At 49.0% G+C, this 18455-nt stretch overlaps 6 protein-coding genes across 6 annotated transcripts; 5 read left to right on the forward strand and 1 right to left on the reverse strand.

Annotated features, from left to right (window-relative positions):
• Window positions 1-165: 165 nt before the first annotated feature.
• BO85DRAFT_439574 (putative cysteine synthase) lies at window positions 166-1693 on the forward strand (the record flags this gene model as incomplete). Its single annotated transcript, XM_025658719.1, has 4 exons — window positions 166-456; window positions 540-599; window positions 650-1457; window positions 1518-1693. 4 exons carry the CDS (start codon window positions 166-168, stop codon window positions 1691-1693), a joined length of 1335 nt encoding a protein of 444 aa, XP_025514382.1.
• Window positions 1694-2108: 415 nt separating this feature from the next.
• On the reverse strand, window positions 2109-4248 carry BO85DRAFT_50731 (Myb-like DNA-binding domain protein). The gene is made up of 2 exons (XM_025664397.1): window positions 4208-4248; window positions 2109-3959 (listed from the first exon to the last, which is right to left on the reverse strand). Exon 2 carries the CDS (start codon window positions 3814-3816, stop codon window positions 2173-2175), a length of 1644 nt encoding a protein of 547 aa, XP_025514383.1. The 5' UTR covers window positions 3817-3959; window positions 4208-4248; the 3' UTR covers window positions 2109-2172.
• Window positions 4249-4491: 243 nt separating this feature from the next.
• On the forward strand, window positions 4492-6213 carry BO85DRAFT_439576 (beclin 1; the record flags this gene model as incomplete). Its single annotated transcript, XM_025658720.1, has 2 exons — window positions 4492-4576; window positions 4685-6213. The coding sequence occupies 2 exons, from the start codon at window positions 4492-4494 to the stop codon at window positions 6211-6213; spliced, it is 1614 nt and encodes a 537-aa protein (XP_025514384.1).
• A 359-nt stretch (window positions 6214-6572) lies between these two features.
• Window positions 6573-7599, forward strand: BO85DRAFT_50746 (uncharacterized protein). Its single transcript, XM_025664406.1, has one exon. The coding sequence runs from the start codon at window positions 6933-6935 to the stop codon at window positions 7449-7451; it is 519 nt and encodes a 172-aa protein (XP_025514385.1). The 5' UTR covers window positions 6573-6932; the 3' UTR covers window positions 7452-7599.
• A 3513-nt stretch (window positions 7600-11112) lies between these two features.
• Window positions 11113-12085, forward strand: BO85DRAFT_50760 (uncharacterized protein). Its single transcript, XM_025664412.1, has one exon. The coding sequence runs from the start codon at window positions 11313-11315 to the stop codon at window positions 11967-11969; it is 657 nt and encodes a 218-aa protein (XP_025514386.1). The 5' UTR covers window positions 11113-11312; the 3' UTR covers window positions 11970-12085.
• Window positions 12086-13503: 1418 nt separating this feature from the next.
• On the forward strand, window positions 13504-15424 carry BO85DRAFT_50799 (Clr5 domain-containing protein). The gene is made up of 4 exons (XM_025664431.1): window positions 13504-14126; window positions 14397-14695; window positions 14746-14835; window positions 14962-15424. Exons 1-4 carry the CDS (start codon window positions 13906-13908, stop codon window positions 15231-15233), a joined length of 882 nt encoding a protein of 293 aa, XP_025514387.1. The 5' UTR covers window positions 13504-13905; the 3' UTR covers window positions 15234-15424.
• The last annotated feature ends 3031 nt before the right edge of the window (window positions 15425-18455 follow it).

Genomic DNA, 18455 nt, shown 5'->3' on the forward strand with positions numbered 1-18455 from the left:
AGGTCAGGCGACGAATCACGAAATCCATTGGCCGGAGTTGCTCTGGTTGGCCCGAGCTTTTTCTCCGGTCTCTTCTCCGACCAGCTTCTGACGTAGATGAATTGATAGGAATTGATATCTTCTCTTCTCTGCACTGCAGATACTCATACTTGATCCCCTCTAAGCATGGATGACCGTTCGCATCTGTATATCGGCACTGCCTTTGTCGCTGGTGTTCTTCTCACGCTGGGATTCAAGGATCTTGTCTACCCGGAAATAGAGCGCCGCGTCAAAGACTACTACCAAGCAAGCTCGCAAGCGAAGAAAGCCGCAACAACCTCCGAAGATGCCTTGAGCGCGAGACCAGGCCCTCCCGCCATTGTCGAAGGCATTGAGGGCTGCATTGGAAATACACCTTTGTTTCGAATCAAATCATTGTCCGATGCGACAGGGTGCGAGATTTTGGGCAAGGCCGAAGTACGTCATTCCACTCTTACATCGTCCACTATTTTATTACACCTTCATCAACAATAGTTGGGGTATATTTAACAATGTTGCAGTTCCTCAATGGAGCTGGACAAAGCTCTAAGGATCGCGTCGCGCTGAGCATGATTCAAATAGTAACGCAACCCACCCTACCCCTCTGGATTGTCTCTTACACCACCCGCAGGCCGAAGAACACGGAATTTTAAGACCTCATTCAGGCGACACAATCTACGAGGGTACTTCCGGCTCCACGGGAATCTCCTTGGCTACCTTAGCCCGTGCGAAAGGCTATCTCGCGCACATGTTCGTTTCCCATAGCCCTACCCACTTTGCTACAACCCCGCTACAAGCTCTCATACTAACGATATGCTCTAGCTGTATGCCATCCGACCAAGCGATCGAAAAGTCCAATCTCCTCCTTAAACTAGGCGCCATCGTCGACCGCGTACCACCCGCACCCATTGTGGAAAAGGATAACTTCGTCAACCGGGCGCGAGCTCTTGCGCAAGCGCAAACCGCATCGAACACGGACGGAAGGGGTTTCTTCGCTGACCAGTTCGAGAACGAGTCCAATTGGCGGGCACACTTCAATGGCACGGGGCCTGAAATCTATGCGCAATGCGAGGGAAAACTGGATGCTTTCGTCGCGGGCGCTGGGACTGGGGGTACTATCTCTGGCGTGGCGCTCTTCCTGAAGCCAAAGATACCGAACTTGCATGTAGTGCTGGCCGATCCTCAGGGAAGTGGACTGTACAATCGAGTTCGCTTTGGCGTCATGTTCGATTACAAGGAGAGGGAGGGCACTAGACGACGCAGACAAGTCGATACTATTGTTGAAGGAATTGGGATCAACCGTGTGACGGCGAACTTTGAGGCTGGGAAGGAGCTGGTTAATGACGCAGTCAGAGTGACGGACGCTCAAGCTTTGGCTATGGCTAGGTGGCTTGTAGAAAAGGACGGCATATTCATCGGCAGTAGCAGTGCCGTGAACTGTGAGTGCTCCCAAGGAATTCCTTTGCCGTGTTACTCATGCTAAATCTCCCATCACACAGGCTTCGCGGCCGTGAAGACGGCAATGAAGCTGGGACCCGGTCACAGGATTGTGACAGTGCTGTCTGATTCGGGTTCGAGACATCTTTCTAGGTTCTGGGCCAAAGCCGGAGATGTTGGTGGCGCCGTGGATACAAAGCTGGAAGATGTTTTGAACGCAAAGGAAGAGGATCAATAGAAGCTACGATTCATTGCGGACAAGCATGGGGTTCGTCACGGGCAAAGAAAGACAAGGCAGAAATAATCATCTATGGGCCTCCGGGAAGACCCCTGGACAGGGGCGACAAAGCCCAAACATGCTATTCCCGCTCTGCATGAAGCTGATGCTAGTGTCGGACATGGCGGCGGCCAGAACCATGCTCGTTGCCGCTGAAACCGACAAGCTGGGATCCCCTCGGCCTTACCCGGACGAACCGTGGCGGTGGCTCCCATTCGCGCTAGATAGAACCGCGCGATTGTCTACTGCCCTCCTGTCATCTAGACTTGCCCTAGTGGGTCGTGGCATGAATCTGGCAAGAAGTCGTGCTTGAGGCGATCGTCCCCGCTGACTGGTTGCACGTCTGAATCGAATCGAACTCTGACTCAGTTGCCGCGAATCGGCTTCATCCCGTCCTTGTCAGTCTGACACGGGCGCCCAATCATCTTTCTTCGTGGGCATTAAACGGCCTCGCCACTCCAGAGCTGCAATAGTTCGAATTCGATCTCCGCAACTGGGCGTCCAGATAGTCTTGCACGGACGGTGGCCCACGAGAGGTTGTGTTGGTCTTTGATTTTGATTAACTCTTCCCGCTCCTGTTTAGTCCACGGTCTGGACAATGGAGGCGGGTTCGCTCGGCGTTCACTCCAGTGCGTTTTATTCCAGTTAAGGAGTTGGGGCAGGTTTTTGTGTGGAAGTCGCTCGACGATCTCGTTCCACTTTCTCCCCTGTACTTGCCTCATCTCAATAATCAACCTTGCTTCATCTGGACTAATGTACGTCCGAACACGTTTCTTCGTAGGCGTCATCGTATCAGGACCGTCTGGAGTGTTCTCCGCCGATACTTTCGTTATATTTTCAGAGGAAGCCCCACTCTTTTGGGCGGAAGTGCTGGTCGCTGCTGCCCGCTTCTCTGAATCATGAGAGTTGGTTATGGCGGCCAGATGCTTCCGCATGGCTGCCTGATCATGTTGGCCATCGGAGGCCTGCGATAGAAGGCCCTTCAAATGGGAAATGTAATCGGATCGACCAAAGTATTGCTGGCAAGACTCGCATCGGTCTTTCGCACGGCTTGGGGTGTGTGATTCCGAGCGCTTTCCTCGGATCTCCACGCCCCGTTTGGGCGTCGGCGAGGGTTCATAGTCTTCCTGCAACGGATCGTCGGATTCGTCTCCGTCCGGCGTCTCTGCAAAGGACCAGTCGCACACGACGGGGCTAGAATGATGCTTCCTTCCCTGCGGTGACTTCTGAGGCTTCGTTGCGCGTTTCTGTCCAGAGCCCCGTCGAGAGGACCAAGGAAGTGCCCAGATAGACCCTGATCCCGGTGGAGACTGAGACCGCACTGTATTGAAAGAAGATGCAGGACGTGACTTGTTCCATGTAGGCGTAGAAAAGTCCCCGCTAATTTCAGGAACGCGCCATATTGCCTCCACCGCCTCACTGAACTTGACTTCCTTGGATTGGGCGGATGCTTCAGCCGCAGAATTTGCTTTTTTGATGGTCGGTTTCCCTGTGGCATCTGCCGTCACCTTTCGGCCCCGAGAGCCATCCGGGTTATTCTGGACGCACAATGCAGTATCCAGCAGCGAGTCCGCACTAGACCTCTCGTCGTTAGTGTCCGGGTCGTCATTGGCTGCTTCGCCCATGATGGCGTCCCATGGCTGGTCCGGGACCAGCCCTGTTTGCCATGGCATCGACGTCGGTGGATGCTGCGATTGCGTGCCGCCGTCATCTCCTGCAGCATCACCTCCGATTTCCTCTGCATCAGGAGAATGAGCAGAACTGCCCAACCTAACATTTTCCGCATCGGGATTTGGAGGTGCAGATAAATCCGTCTCAAACAGCCAACCATTCTGTTCCCCGGTATCATCTTCACCCTCCATGGCCTGGATGTGGCCATTGTTCACGATTATATTTCCGGTTTGTAAATCAATTTCGTCGCCAACGTCCGTAAAGTCCTTGCCGTATTTTTCAAAAATGCCTTCGAAGATCGATTTCAGACGGAGATCATTCTGCGCACGTGCTTCGTGAATGTCCATGTCGTCCACCTCTTCCTCGGGTTCCGGCCCCATGGAGAAGCGTGGTCTTTTCGCGGGCCTTTCCATTGTCTCGTTAAATCGTAGCTGAATTATTCTGGGTGCGCTGGACGGGGAGAGTAGCGACGAAGAAGGTTTCCAGCGCTGCTTCTGCGGGAAACACCGAGCGAAAGGTCTTTGGATCAAGGCTGGGACATCGCCTGTTGAAAGCTCTTTACACTTGTAGTTAGTAACAGGTAGTATAAATAGACAAAGCAGCGGAACTGCCGATTCATGAAGGTAAAGACGAAACGAGACAAGGTAGAGCAGACTGAGAAAGGAACTGGGAGTGACATAGTAACTCCCGAGTGCACAGAGAGAGGGAGAGAGAGACATTTCAATGTTTAGTGAACAACATAAACACATTTCAAAAGCTTCGGAACAGGCTCAGCTCAAAGAGAGTAACACGGACCATGCATACCTTCCAGTCAGAGTCTTAGACCAACCGACTTTGCATTCCGATTGTCTGGAGCTGCATTGAGTGAATAGAAACCATTGAAACTGCCGGTCGGGGAAAGAACGACGCCAAAACACGCGCCGCGCACGGATTGCCGCATGACGTCTCGTGAAATGCGATCCCCTGCCGACCATCCCCAAAGCTCCCTCTCGTCCGTCTCGATTTCTCCCTGGCTCCCGTCAGACAAAATCACCATTTCCCCTTCACGACCATAATAATGCCAGGGTGGCTGATTCCATCATTTCGCCATGTATTGCCAGAAGTGCCGGACTCCCTTGAAGTTGGATGGCTCTCTCGAGTCCCTCAACCCCGCCGCCTTCGACCTGCTGATCGGTACGTTAATTTCAGCTTTGGCCTCTCCTCCCTTCTCTCTCTGTTTAATTGCACGGAATCATGCCAGAAATTAACCATTTCTCATCTCGAACTCTCCAGGCTCAACAGGTAGATCTCTGCCGGACCATGGCACTCATTCATCATCCCGACCTTCCTACTCCCAAGAGCGACGAGAGCTTTACGACCGGGCCTCTAAACATGCTACATCACCGGTATATCGGAGATCTGTTCCAGCTCCCCGCCAGGCAGGCAGTAGCCAGACCAACCCTCCAAGGCTGGGCCGAGGGGACAGTGGTAACATGTCCTTTGTGATGCTCACGGAGTCTCAAGTTGGGCCGCCACATGGAATGCCCGGTCCTAGCAGTGATAATCCCGCGAACAGTAAGCTGCCGGCCAGCACACAGTCCAACGATCGCGGATCGGACGACGCATCATTCGCAGATCAAGTCGAACGAACAAGTCGGCTGTTTGATATAATCTCCGCGCGATCCGACATTGACCATCCCATTTGCACCGAATGTACAGAGATGCTCGTGGACGGTTTACAGCAACGACTAGCAGATGCCACAAAGGAGCGGGATGCATACATCTCATTCTTGCGAAACCTAAACTCCTCTGTCCCGACAGCTGAAGAGCTCGAGGCGGCCCAGAAGTCGCTACAGGAGACCTTGGATGCGGAGAAGCTCGCCTTTGAAGAACTCCTTGCGTTGGAAGCAGAAAAGTCAGTTTTGGATGAAGAAATCGCCGGCCTGGAGGAGGAAGCCCGTCAATTGGATCTTGAAGAGGAAAAGTTCTGGCGTGATCGCAATTCATTTGCCTTGACCCTCTCCGATTTTCAGAACGAACGCGATGCGCTAAACATGAAATACGACCATGACTCTCGCCAGCTTGAAAGACTACAAAGGACCAATGTGTACAATGACGCTTTCTGCATCGGTCACGATGGCTACTTTGGAACGATCAACGGGTTGCGGCTTGGTCGATTGGCTAACCCATCGGTGGACTGGCCCGAGATCAATGCTGCTTGGGGTCAGACAGCGCTCCTCCTAGCAACCATCGCCGACAAGTTAGGCTTCCAGTTTCAAGGGTACCAGATCAAGCCAATGGGATCTATGTCGAGAATAGAGAAGATCGAACAGTCTCGACCGTCCCCGGCTCAGTCGGCGCTGAGTGGAGCAAATGCGATGTCATCCGCACCGCCCAAGATCACCGTCCTCGACCTGTTCTCATCGGGCGAGCTGCCCCTAAATCTACCTTGGCTTCACCGCCGGTTTGATGCAGGCATGGTGGCGTTTCTGGAATGTTTACGTCAACTAGGTGAATTTGTGGAGAAGACGCCGGCGCCTGTGCCCTCAAATCGCCGGGGTCAGGCTAACACTACAGTGCCCGGATTGAAGCTTCCATACGAGATCAAGCGCGACAAAATTGGCGACGCCAGTATCAAGCTTGGCTTCAACCAGAACGACGAAACTTGGACTCGTGCATGCAAATACACCCTGACCTGTTGTAAGTTCCTGCTGGCGCATGCGAGTAACGTTGCTAGCGCGGGTTCCAGTAATTCTGCTGCCGTCGCAGCAGCAGCAGTTGCAGCTGGCGAACAAGCCGGCATGCCTACGTCTAACCCTACGACCAAATGAAGCGGTCATCCGGTATAGACCGACAGTGCGGGATTAAACAAGACTGCAACCCCCTGCCCTGCTTTACTTCCACTGGGGTCATCAATGGGACTGATTCCTATCGACCCTGCAGCCCACAACCCGATGTTGGGTAACGTACCTCGCTCATCATAGCTTTCACCGGATGGACCAGTTGAAACTTGAATGGATGGAAGCAAAGATCTGGTCATCAGCCGTGTGAGCTGGCAGTATGGCACTTCAGCATGTATTCAGTCCACCATGCTTTCTCTTCCTTGCATCACGCGGTTGTAGCATGACCATCAGCAGCAACCTTGTCCCAGTGAGAATTAGCAGCATATGATCAACTATACCGCGCAGTAGTTGCTATTTACGTATTGCCTCTTTTGTCTTCTCCCGTGGCCAGTTTTTGCGTCAAAACGCTGGCGGTGTCGGGAGAGGACGATGATCTCCTCGACAAGCCGGCTAGGATCCAGTGGACCGGCCCTGACAAGGATAGACAAGCAGGGAAAGTGTCACTTTGAGTTTCCTGCTGGTATTGGCTGAAGGTTCAGCCTGCCTTGACGGATGCCTTTGAGTGAAATGTGGTAGAGACGGGAGATCGTCCTCTAGTTGTCGGGAGCAGTGTGTGAGAGAAGAGAGGGTGTGTGTGTGTGGGCTCTCCGAAATCTGACACGACAGACACTCTATCCTGTAAGCGAGATGCAGGATTGGCTTCATGAATGACTCCTGCGTACGATTATCCTTGGAGAGGCAAGATAGACAGTGGGCCACATGGGAGCCAGCCATGGCTTCCCTTCCCATCGGACATGACTGCCTTGCCTGGACTCGTCTGCCTGCCTTCCTGCCTGTTTCACCCTCCATTGCTTCTTTCGATCACAGACACCCACAGACTGGCCATTTGCAGCGCTCGCATCGTGATTGGACTGCAGCGCCTTCATCTCAATTTCGCAGGTCCAGCGTGTCGGGCGCGCCAAACCCCCAGGTTCCCTGCAAGTCCGAACGAAAAGGCCAAATGGACGAAAGTTGACGCCGCGTCGCGGGAGCGAAAACAAAGGAAACAAAGGGAAAATCAGCCTAGAGATGCAGCCACCATCATTCGGACATTGTGCGGATCCATGGCGCTGGGTCTTTACCCACTTTCTCAATCTCGCCCTCTGCGCTCCTCTTTCTCTTCGCTCCTTCTTCTCCCCTCCCCCCTCCCCTCACCCTCCAATGTCATACAGATAGCCCAGGGATGATCCTACAACCGTCACAAAAGAAAACATAACCTACTGCTGGGAATGTTTCGGCCCGCCCCCGGGGGGCCACACCCCTAAAAAACCACGCTAGATAACTCCTACATCCTATGCCAATCCACACGAGGGAAGAGGAGAGGAAAAGAGGAGGCGGCGATTGTGGTAGCGCCCATCGTCTCCATCCATCCACTCCATCCGCTCTTCCCCTCCTCACTTTTTTTCTCTTCCTTCCTCTAATTGATGTCCTTTAGCGCATTGTCTAAGTGACGGACTGGCGGGCGCGACACGCACGGGAAACGGATGCACTATTCACGGCGCGACATTAGCGTCTCCTCTTTCTCTCGTCCACCTGCTTTTTTCTCTTCCCTCTCCTTCCGTTTCTTGTTTTTACAAATCCGTAGTCGATTTGGTACTAGATACATACATACATACATACCTAGTAGTGAGACTGGAAAAAACAACCACCTTACATCTCCCATTTACTATCAACTTACCCCCAACTTAAGTACTACATACGGAGTAGTAAGTAAGTAGTACCAGCCATAAAATCCACAACCAATTACCAGAATCATTATATCTTCCCCCCGTAGTTTAGTTTATAGCTCACCATGTATAATAATCTGTAATATGAACATCCCCCCCCAAAGCTAGGTCCCTTTTTCCCTCTGAACTTCATATGTACTTTTGCCAAACCACCCCCAGTACTTATCACCTCCCTATATACCCATCCATTCCATCCATCCATCCATAATCAATCTATTCTCTTTTCCAAAACAAGACACGGAGAAAATATGTGGGGGGTGGGGGGATTCACCCATAAACAACCTAAATTGGCAGTTAGTAAAGAAAAGAACCACACCCGTCCAAGAACTACTCTTTTATTTACCTACCCGAGATAGAAGTAAGTTAGCAATTAAAAGAAGCCTGCTCCCTTCCGTTAGGTAGGTAGGTAGGTAAATACTTATCTAAGTAGTACTTACTGTACTTAGGATTCTATCTATCTATCTATGTATAGATTGATTGGATGCAAGTATGCATGCCGCCGGTGGTTGCCTTGTTCCATTTCCGGTTGTATGGATGTATGTATGTTATGTATTGCGGTATGTATGTATTGCGGTATGTATGTATGTATCTCAATGCTTACATACATATATAGTACATGGACGATTGCACTTGGTACCTACCTAGTAATATTGTAATGGTCCAGGTTGTCGTGCATGCAGTGCTTTTGTGTTTCAGCCCTTACGTGATGCTAGCGGAACTAAATCTTAGGGCGGAGGATATATTCGATTGCGAGTGAGAGAGTGAGAGAGAGGAGGGGGTGGAGGAGGGCATTTGGACTACGTACTACTATCACTACTACGGCTGCTACTACTACTTACTATCCGGCTATCAGCTTACCTACCTAGATAGGTATGGGTTATTTCATCACTGCATGTAGGTAGGTACTTTTGGCCGGGTGAGTTCCCGAGCGGAGGGAGAAAACAAGAGACAGCGAGGGAAATGGTATTGCTTCTTTTATTTTTCTTGTCTATCTGCGCTCTATTTATTTCCTTTTTTTTCCCTTTCTTATCTTTATCAAAGGGTGGCTTGGGTGGAATCTGCTTTGGTATGGATTTGAACGGGTTAGTATGGATTTTCCCGACACTGATAGGCAGGAATTACTAGGATGGAGTATCATACTGTATCGCGTATCTTTACACAAGTAACACAGATACGGGCATTTTGGGACAAGGAAGGGGGGTTTGGTGAGCAGGCTGCTTCGATATGTTAGAACTTAAAGGAGTTAGTCCTCGAAGGAAAAACAAAATCAGGCATCAGTTGTGATATGTCGTGGTCGATAACTTGATTCTCAGGACGACGGCGCATGGCGATGATCGACTGGACTTAGCCTTCTAGTGCCGATGCATGGAAGCATTTTGAGTAAATCCTATGTCAGCTGCAAAGAGAGTGCCCGACAGCCAGCAGGACGCCGAGGCGTTGAAGCATAGATGCCTACAATACTGGACGGAAGGATTAGAAAGTTCGGCTCTTCCGCAGAGCCCACTAGGTTAGCCTCACCATGTTGAGCAACGTACGGATAGTGCTGACCCAAGCGAGGATGGCCTTTTGGATCTGCTGGCGGACACAGCATGTGAAACCTGAGATCGAATGCTGGTGATTGAAACTCCAACCCCAAGAACGAGAGCCATCAGGGGCAACAAATTAATACAGCACAATCTCTCCCACCATTCATCGGGCCATATCCTATACCGTGCAATGTGGCTGGCTGGATCCCTCCCACGAGGATGGGCGATCCTCAAATGACATTGGCTGGCATACGCCAGAGCACGAAAGTGAGTTTCTGTCGTCCTCAGCTGTGCTCAGCAGGACTCAGCTCGCTCTGTTCGATGGGTCACAGTAGAGAAACAGAATAGGCCTCATCAGAGCCAGATGACACATGCACTATGTGCAAGGTTGTAGAAGGTTTGCCCGGTAAGTGCGAAAGTACCTAAGCTGACCTCTGTCAGCCCTTGGCTAACTGGCGCACCTTGCTGAATGTCCTGGTTCATTTTCCAAGGTAATGCGCAGCGCCGGGGCTCCAATAGCCTGAATCGTTATCCTGCACCAAGGTTGGTGGATCGGAAATATAATGGCAAGATGGTGCTGTTTCCACGGTGTTGTACCAGTACAGAAAGGTAAGGTATACAAAGCCACTAGCCATGGCTTCATGTAGTTATATCACTTAAGTATAGAGCCCTAGGCAGTCTGTGCTCCCCACGGTTCGTGTCCTCTGTGGCTGTTCTGATGTCATCAATCATGAAGATCCCCATGGGCCGAGGATTTGCTCGCAGCAAGTGATGGTGAGACACCGATCAAGACAGAAAGTGTATTGTTCCCCGAGAGTGCTAGTGGCGAATCCCATGCACTGGTCGACGAGGGCGAAACCAAGTTGATTAGTGGCCGGTTTAGTGAGGCACATACAATACTTGAATCGAACCGATCCCAACCCTGACAGCCAGAAAGAAAAAACGGTTAGAGTAACAAGAACAAGTTCATTGATCCAACCCACTCACTTGTCACACTGCATCGGCGCCTGTTCATGTCAAGTCCCCCGTGGAGGCAGCCATAATGTTTTTAAACTGTAAGGACTGGAACAATGCCAGCTACTAAATTTCTTAATAATATTCCACAGTGGTCGTGCTCAGGCCGACTCGGCAAGCTTGGACAGGTACTAAGAAGAAGGAAGATAGTCCATACAATGGCTCCGGTCGTAAATACCGTACCTATGCTCTTGTTGTATTTTTGCATCCCCGGCAGAACTTTGGGTGGGAAAACGGGCGGACCTCCGATCCGAACCGTCAACTTGACGGGCCGAAAGTTCCAGCTGTCGTTGAATATCGTCCCAAGATTGTGCTCAGGAAGAAACCTGATAATGGGAGTTTGGACGACCCTCACGGCGGAGAAATAATGAAATGGCTGCATGAATTGCTTCCAATATGTGAACAGGGAAGGAATTGGAGTGATCCCTTTTTCTCTCTCGGAAACGAGGCAATTCCTCCCCCCCTGATCAAGGTAGCGTCCAAGCCACAGTCATGGAAATGAAAGTTTCGCTTGGGAGAGCTCAGGCCTCATCCTATGATCCTTGCTATGATCCAACTTTGCCACATCGGGTCATGAGCCCACTCATCAACACACGGACGCGTGTATGGAAGTCCCGTCCCGAAGATCCACGAATCCAACTCAAGCCAAAAGAAAAAAAAAAAAAGAAATGTCAGCAAAAGAAGGAAAAGAATGCAGCCGCAGCCTTTTCATCCGCAACCTGATCATACAGTGCTGGCAGATTAATTAAGGCGAGTATTGGCCCATTCTTGATGATTTGGCATGATCATGATCGCTCTTTCCCTTTCTAGATCACTGGATTCTATGCTCACTGTACCTTTAGCAGATCTTGGGGCGATGATTGAGCGAACAGGAAGACATCCTTCCCCGACTCCCTCCCCCCCTGTCAAGCTTGAGAGGAACGAGCTCCTTGGTGTCAGGAGTCTACTAGTAGGAATTAGGAGACGCAACGGAAGTATGACTGGGGTTTGGATATATACGTTGGAGCTAGACGGATCCTTCGAGCTGTTGCACCTGCAGAAATGGCGCAGATTTTATATGAAGGGACCACTTAACTCCCAAGTAGTATGGCCGTCGGATGGGTCGCAGACTAAAGAACTCGGCGCTTCAGTTCAAAGTGTCTCCGTTTTCTTTTCTTTTTCTTTTTTTTTTTTTATTCTCTTGCGCATTGAACCAGGTTCTCAACCTTCCGTCTACACCTTTTATTTTTTTCCAGTTTTATCCCCGGCAGAGGTGAGAATACTAGCTTCAGTTTTGGCGTTTGTTGCGGATGAAGCAAAAAATCATCCATGGCGTCATTGTGGAAATATTCTCCAAGGTGTTAGTAAGTACCAGGAGTCTAGAGCAACTGGGTACCTTTTCCCGAAGGAGGCGACCAGGCTATTTACCCGGGTATACCAAGCAGTGCCTCACTTTTAAAAGGGATAGATAGTAAGAGGTAGTAGTAGTAGATAGATATTTAGAAGTGCCTGACTTGCGACTGCCACATTTCATGCTGGCATACCGTTGTAACCCAAACTTCCTCTATATCACATCTGCAAAACATTTAGGGTGGGAAGAAAAGAAATTAATAGGAATAAAAACGAAATTCAAGAAGAAAAAAAGGATGTAATCCTTCCCCCCCTCCGTTTTAACGATACACCTGCACTATTCAGGAAATAGGTCTTAGCTTCCGAGGCGGTTGACCAGGTTGACCCAGGCAAGGTACCTCGTAACGCCTAAATTAGTGCCTGCCCACCTGATGATGATGATGCTGCTGCTGATGATAATTGTGATTCCACATTCTGATGGTTTATTACAATTACGACAAACCGCGAACTGTCGGAACTTCATACATTCATACAGAACCGGTCAGACAGAACGTGACAAAAGTACACGGACCACTTCATATAATCCATGATTGGCTCGCGGGAACCAGGATAGCGACATCCGCGGGCTTTTCAGCAGCAGGTCGCCGCAAAGGGTAGGCGGATGCTATTGGCCCTGCCAGTCAGCAGCGGTACTTTTATTTAGCGCCCGTACTAGGTTTACCCCAGCGGCGAACCACCCGGTTGCCCTGTGGGATCCTCGCCTAGTAGTGGAGAGGAAGTACTTACTTGCTGCCCAGACGCCTCCGGTCTGCGGTATTGACAATGTTTACTTTCTCATGGCCCGAATTAGCACTTGTTTTGATGTAATTTATTTCCCTCTTTCCGTTTTGTGTTTTTTTTTATACCCTTCTGTTTTCTGTATTTTCTCTTAAGATACTCTTGACTTTCCTCCCCTCCCCCCTCCTCTCACAATACGCCCATAACTTGTAACCAACAGAGTTAAATTTGAAAAAATGCGTCTATTTCCCAATTGGACAGGAGATTGATGACTTACTTTACTTCCCGAATGTTTCATTCCAAAGCTGCTGTCTTCTCCTGTTTGTTGGCATCGTTTGGTTGGGAGGAAAGGATCCAGATGGCCGGTCAGCCAACGTACATTACTCTTACTGACATGCATACCCCGTAGTACTAACCAACCCGCTGCTGGCTCCTCATCAATTAGTCTAATTATTTTTCCCATCAGCAACCAGAGAGTAATAGTTATGGTTGCTATTATTATTTAGTTGTGGTAGTATTATCATTTATTATTATTACTGTCGCCGTCACTTACTACTCCTTATTTTCTTTTCTACTGATTTTTCCAGACTAAGATTATCGCTATTGATTTTATCGCCTTGGCTGGCGGTTGTCGAACACTGTGACAACTCGACAGCACTTGACTTGACAGAACTGACAAGACTAACTAACTAACAACTACTTTTTTTTCTAATTTACTTTACTTACTTACATACTCTTTCGGTCTCGCTGAAATCCCCCGAACTATATCACCACCAATTCCCGCCCTCCGCAGAACACGATCTACTCCCACCAGCTAACTGCTAGTAAGACCGCGACCCTGTTTCGCGCCTGCTGCTGCTGGTGCTGCTGCTACTTCTTGCTGCTGCCTTTGGCTTCATCAGCCTCCGCCGCTGCTCGCTAGTCTAGTTAATTACTTACTACTTACTACTCTTTCTGGCTACCCTGACACGACTCCCCCTCTCCTGACGACGTCTCTTCTCCGTACGGCTTTCTGTCTGCATAACCACTTCGCCCTCCTACTTCGCCGTTTTATCTTCGACCTTCTTAGTTTCCTCAAGTCATCTATCTAGCCTCTCCACTTTCTACTCCCGTCTTCCCACTCACCCTTTTTCCTTAACTCTCTTTTCAACTACTCTTCCCGATCTCTGCTGTGATATCGAGCTTCCGCCTAGCTGTTTCGCTAGCTGTTTCGCACGTCCCGCTCCGATTCAGAGTATGGTTGACGAGGAATATTCAGTGACTAATTCATGATGGAGGGCTCTATTCCGCCGCCGTCCACCACGACCACCTCCACCACCTCCTCCATCACTACCATTCCAACCTCCTCTTCATCAACCGTTTTCCGACCCCGCAAATCAGAAGATTGGAATGAGTATCGCACGGCTATCGAGAGTCTCTACCGAGACAATCAGCTCAAGCTCCGTGATGTGAAGAGGATCATGGAGCGTGACTATAACTTTGTTGCATCGTACAGCCTCCATTTCTCTTATTTGCCATTCCTGCCCTGTTTCTTGCCTCTCCCACTCGCCCTCGTATTTGTCATTCTTCTCACTTATTGGCTTGCATTGCTTGTCTCTCTGCAGCAATATGCTGTTTCTTCCTTTCACCACCAAAAGCGGAAGAAGAGGACAGTGCGTCATTGTTATTGATGTTGCTTTTTTCTTTTATTTCCCTTCCCTTCCCCACTCCTGGACGAATCAGCTTGGTTATAGGCTCCCCTGACATTCAAACTTTCTAGAGAAAAACAATACAAAGATCGCCTGGCTGCATGGCATGTCCGCAAGAATATCAAGGCCAAAGAAGTCCATGTCATGATCCGAAAGCAACAGAAACGAGCGGCCCGAGGCAAGCAAACAGGTTTTCGTGTTGCTGGGCAGGAAGTCGACTCCAAACGCATCTCACGCTTTGTCCGTAGATATGGATCGAACATGGAGGCCAATAATTCCCGCGAGGACCCTCCGCACAGTCCTCAGGGCCATCAGATCATCCAGCCCGTCCAGCCCGTCCAGCCGATCCAGGCAACAAGCCCCGAACCAGGTAAGATGCTCCCAATCCGCCCCTAGTGCTGCAATTACTCATGTCGTCAGAAACTCCCTCCGATATGAGCTATTTTACCCCACCGCCAGAGGAACGAGCAATGACATTATCACCTTCAACAGAAACACCGTCACATTTCCGTGAGATCCCCTGCCCTTCTCTTGATTTCCCTTGCTATTCTACTACGTGCCCTGGCCAGGTATTTTGTTGGTTTTAAGCAACATGTAGTTGAGACGGTGGAAGATTTCACTGACTAGATAACACAGATGACGATCCACCCGAACCAGTTCGTAATCCAGGAATTGGCAGCGCGCGATCTTTATCAGTCTCATCCGGAACTATGACCAACGACATAACGAAACCAATGACTGACGGGGTCCAGGGGCCAGATGGCTGGATGACCCTCGAGATGTTTCAGGAAAAGCTTTTGAAGCTTTCGAGAACTCTCGATCAATCAATGTCCCGATTTGTTCCTGCCGAGGATCGCAGCCACCAGCCCTCCAATTCTGACCAGCATTCTCGCTCAATCGGGCAGTGAGAAGGAGGAAAATGAAGAACATCAACGTCCTTGGACGAAAACAAAGAAAGATTTTGGATATCTGTCAACCTCCTTATACTCTGCTATATTCTGTTCTTTGGCAGGTTGAGTCGATTGCCTCCTTCTCCACTTGGTGTCCCCTCTGTAATATTCCACTTTATTTCCCTTTGTTTTTTATTTCTTTCCTTCCCGTTCAATTATTTCACAGAGTGCCGACTATATAGAGCATCCATGGCTTGAATATATTGGGAAATCGGTATAATGTAGGTTGCGAGACACCCTTAAGATGAAAGAAGATTGCGGTATTTTACGGTGACATCTGCGGTTGTTGGCTGTTGATGGTATAAACATTGTCTGACTTGTGACTCTAGTGACCTCATTACTACACATCCTTCAGAGAGTGCAGCAAACCTTGCTCGGCGAATTCTTCGGCCCCGACTATGATAGTTCGTTGAATGCGATCCAGGGAAGGAGCCCATTTATGCACCTCTGGAAATTGGTCGGTATCCACAACTCGTATGGATACAACCGTGAGTTCAACTGTTGCCACGGTCGGCCTTACATCTGAGTCACTCCCAAATGCAAGGCATGACCGGAAGTGTTCTCTATTGGACCAGCAGCTATACTTCTCGCTCAATATCTCAATACATGCTACTCGGTTCAACAAAGCATACTGGCTATGAGCCAAGTGGATGAACATGGAGAAGGGTGGCATGGCATATTCTGCGATGGGGTGAAACGCATAACTGCCCTCACGGTGCTTGGGCTCAATACGAAGGCTCCCAAAATCTGTCATCAATTCCGATCGTCACACTATATCACAAGGCGAGCCATGTACTGGTCTATCGCCGAGGTTAGACAACCGCTTCTTGCTGTCTCCCTTCAGGATCCAGTAGACCGGTCATCCTTGCAGTTTGTTTTATGGTTTGGCTTTTCTGGTTTGATCATACCAGCAGAGCATCCAAATATCGAGACAGCATGCAGAATCATCGGGACTGTCGATCGTCATTGTTAAATTATCAATAAGTATAATTTGATATGCTAGCATCACGGCTGTCGATCCAGTGGTGACAGAAGATATGACCCGATCGTGCATCACTCTATCTACCATGGTTGAGCACAGACAACAGCGATCCGTGACGAGTCCGAATAGGAGACATAAACATCGCTCCTGCATTTAGCTGTAGTGCAGTCGTGGTCGGGCCATTACTTCTATAGCAAGTCAACCGATGGGCCAAGTCCTCCATACCCTGCTGTACCACTAACATAGATTAATCTTTCTATTTCGGGTCTCTTGAAGTGGCTAGGGCCCGTGGACAGCAAGACCGGGATCACAAAAGAGCATAGCCCGAAAAGGGAGAAGACTGGCAGTAAGGAAAAAGCAAAGGCCCATGGAAGAACAAAACGCAAGCGATTCTACAGGCCCAGGAAACGATATCCGCTACAGACACGGCCTGCCAAGAATGGCCAATGGGAAGGCGAAAACAGGGGCTGATGTGAGATGATTTGTCTCCGATGCGGCAGCCGAGCCCGACTACCTACAACTTGGTACCAGTGAGCGCGTGCGCCTGGCCTAATTGCTGGGGCTGCTGAAAGTCGATGAATAGCAGCAGATCGGAGGGGCGAAGCGCATCGGTGTTTTTGGATTCTTGATGAGGCCCTCGCTGATCCTCAAGGCCGCGGACGCTAGCTCTCTTAGTCCCTGTCAGTCTATCAGACTCACTGCATAGACTAACTACTCGCTCATCCTCACTCGCCTGCTCCCTCACAGGCTTTGGTATTAATAATGTCATTGGGGAGATTTCAAATTACCCTTCACGTCGATAGCTCATTTGGTTTCTCCTGTGGCCCCAAATGAGGGCGTCATACTGATTTCCCGCAATCTAGAAGCATCAGCTCCCTACATCTATCTACCTAAATTTCGTCTTGATGTATTTTCATTATTTACAGATCATCTACCACCTGTACTTATGACTGGAATTACAAAGATGTACCTTCTCTCTATGATGTAAACGGCATGCCAAAAGTACGTATTGGGCCATTGGGCAGCAACTACACCAATTGAACACATGCCCTGATCCCTATTTATTCATCGAACGATTCGTATATTATTATTTAGTAACAGGCCAATTTAATCAATCTCCTCCTTCCCCCCTCCCGCACCATTTGGACTAAACTCCGTGGATGCCTCAGATCTGCACGATGATGTCAAGTCAGATAAAGCCTCCGTACTTCCCGTCTTGCCCAGTAGTTAGTTAGCTAGCTAGCTTACTTTAGTTCCTTCTTCCTTTCCACCACCACCACCACCACCGCAATAACGTCATAGGAAGTGACAATGGACAGTAACTAGTAGCTCCATTGAATCAGAACGTAACGGTAGAAGAAGGCTAGAGTTGTGATGTATAATGCATATAGATAGCGTCTTTTCATCTTTTGCGCTGTATGCAAAATTACTAGCAGGTTAGCAGGTGGCGCAATATTGATACAGTATGTACATACTATGTATGTATAGTATTTAGTTACATAGTTTATTTCAAATCATACTTTGGTCTTCTATCTAGTACCTATTTATTTAACTGGTGAAATGTACGTCTTCTTTGCCTGTCGACTAGAATGGAGTTGTATGTATGTTGTATGGATGGGTCATTAGGGTAATGCAGTGATGGATAGATGGGTGGTCACAATAGATATAAAGTGGTTGGTTAGTTTACTTCTATTTTAGTTAGTAGTTACTGGATTAATGGATAGGGTGGATTACTTACTACTACTACTTGGGTTACAGTAACTGAATGCATTATCTGGACTTGAGGTGATTGTTGGTTGGTGGGAAAGGGTTAGTTGGTTGGTGACTACGTTTTTGTTTTCATTTATATCAATTAGTTATTAGTATTAGTACTAGGTGAGTGAGCTTGCTTTTTCCCTCTCGGTGAATGGGTAAGTACGTAGTAGTAACTAGGTACCATGAACTTACTAATTGAAGAACGTACTATGTATGTTGGATTGGATAGGTAGTGAGCACGTAGGCCACATGTCGATTGTACTTCTTACAAAAAGCCGAAGGTGAAAAAAAGGAAAAGTTGATAGATAGTAGATGATGATGATGAATATACTATATTTCGTTCCCGCTGCATGAGATAACCATATAGGTAAGAGAAAAAAAAAAAAAAAAAAAAAAAAAAAAAAAAAAAAAGAAAAGTAAAGGAGATCTTTCTTTTTTTGCGC

This window comes from Aspergillus piperis, assembly GCF_003184755.1.
Source record: "Aspergillus piperis CBS 112811 unplaced genomic scaffold BO85scaffold_12, whole genome shotgun sequence".
Classification (NCBI taxonomy): domain Eukaryota; kingdom Fungi; phylum Ascomycota; class Eurotiomycetes; order Eurotiales; family Aspergillaceae; genus Aspergillus; species Aspergillus piperis.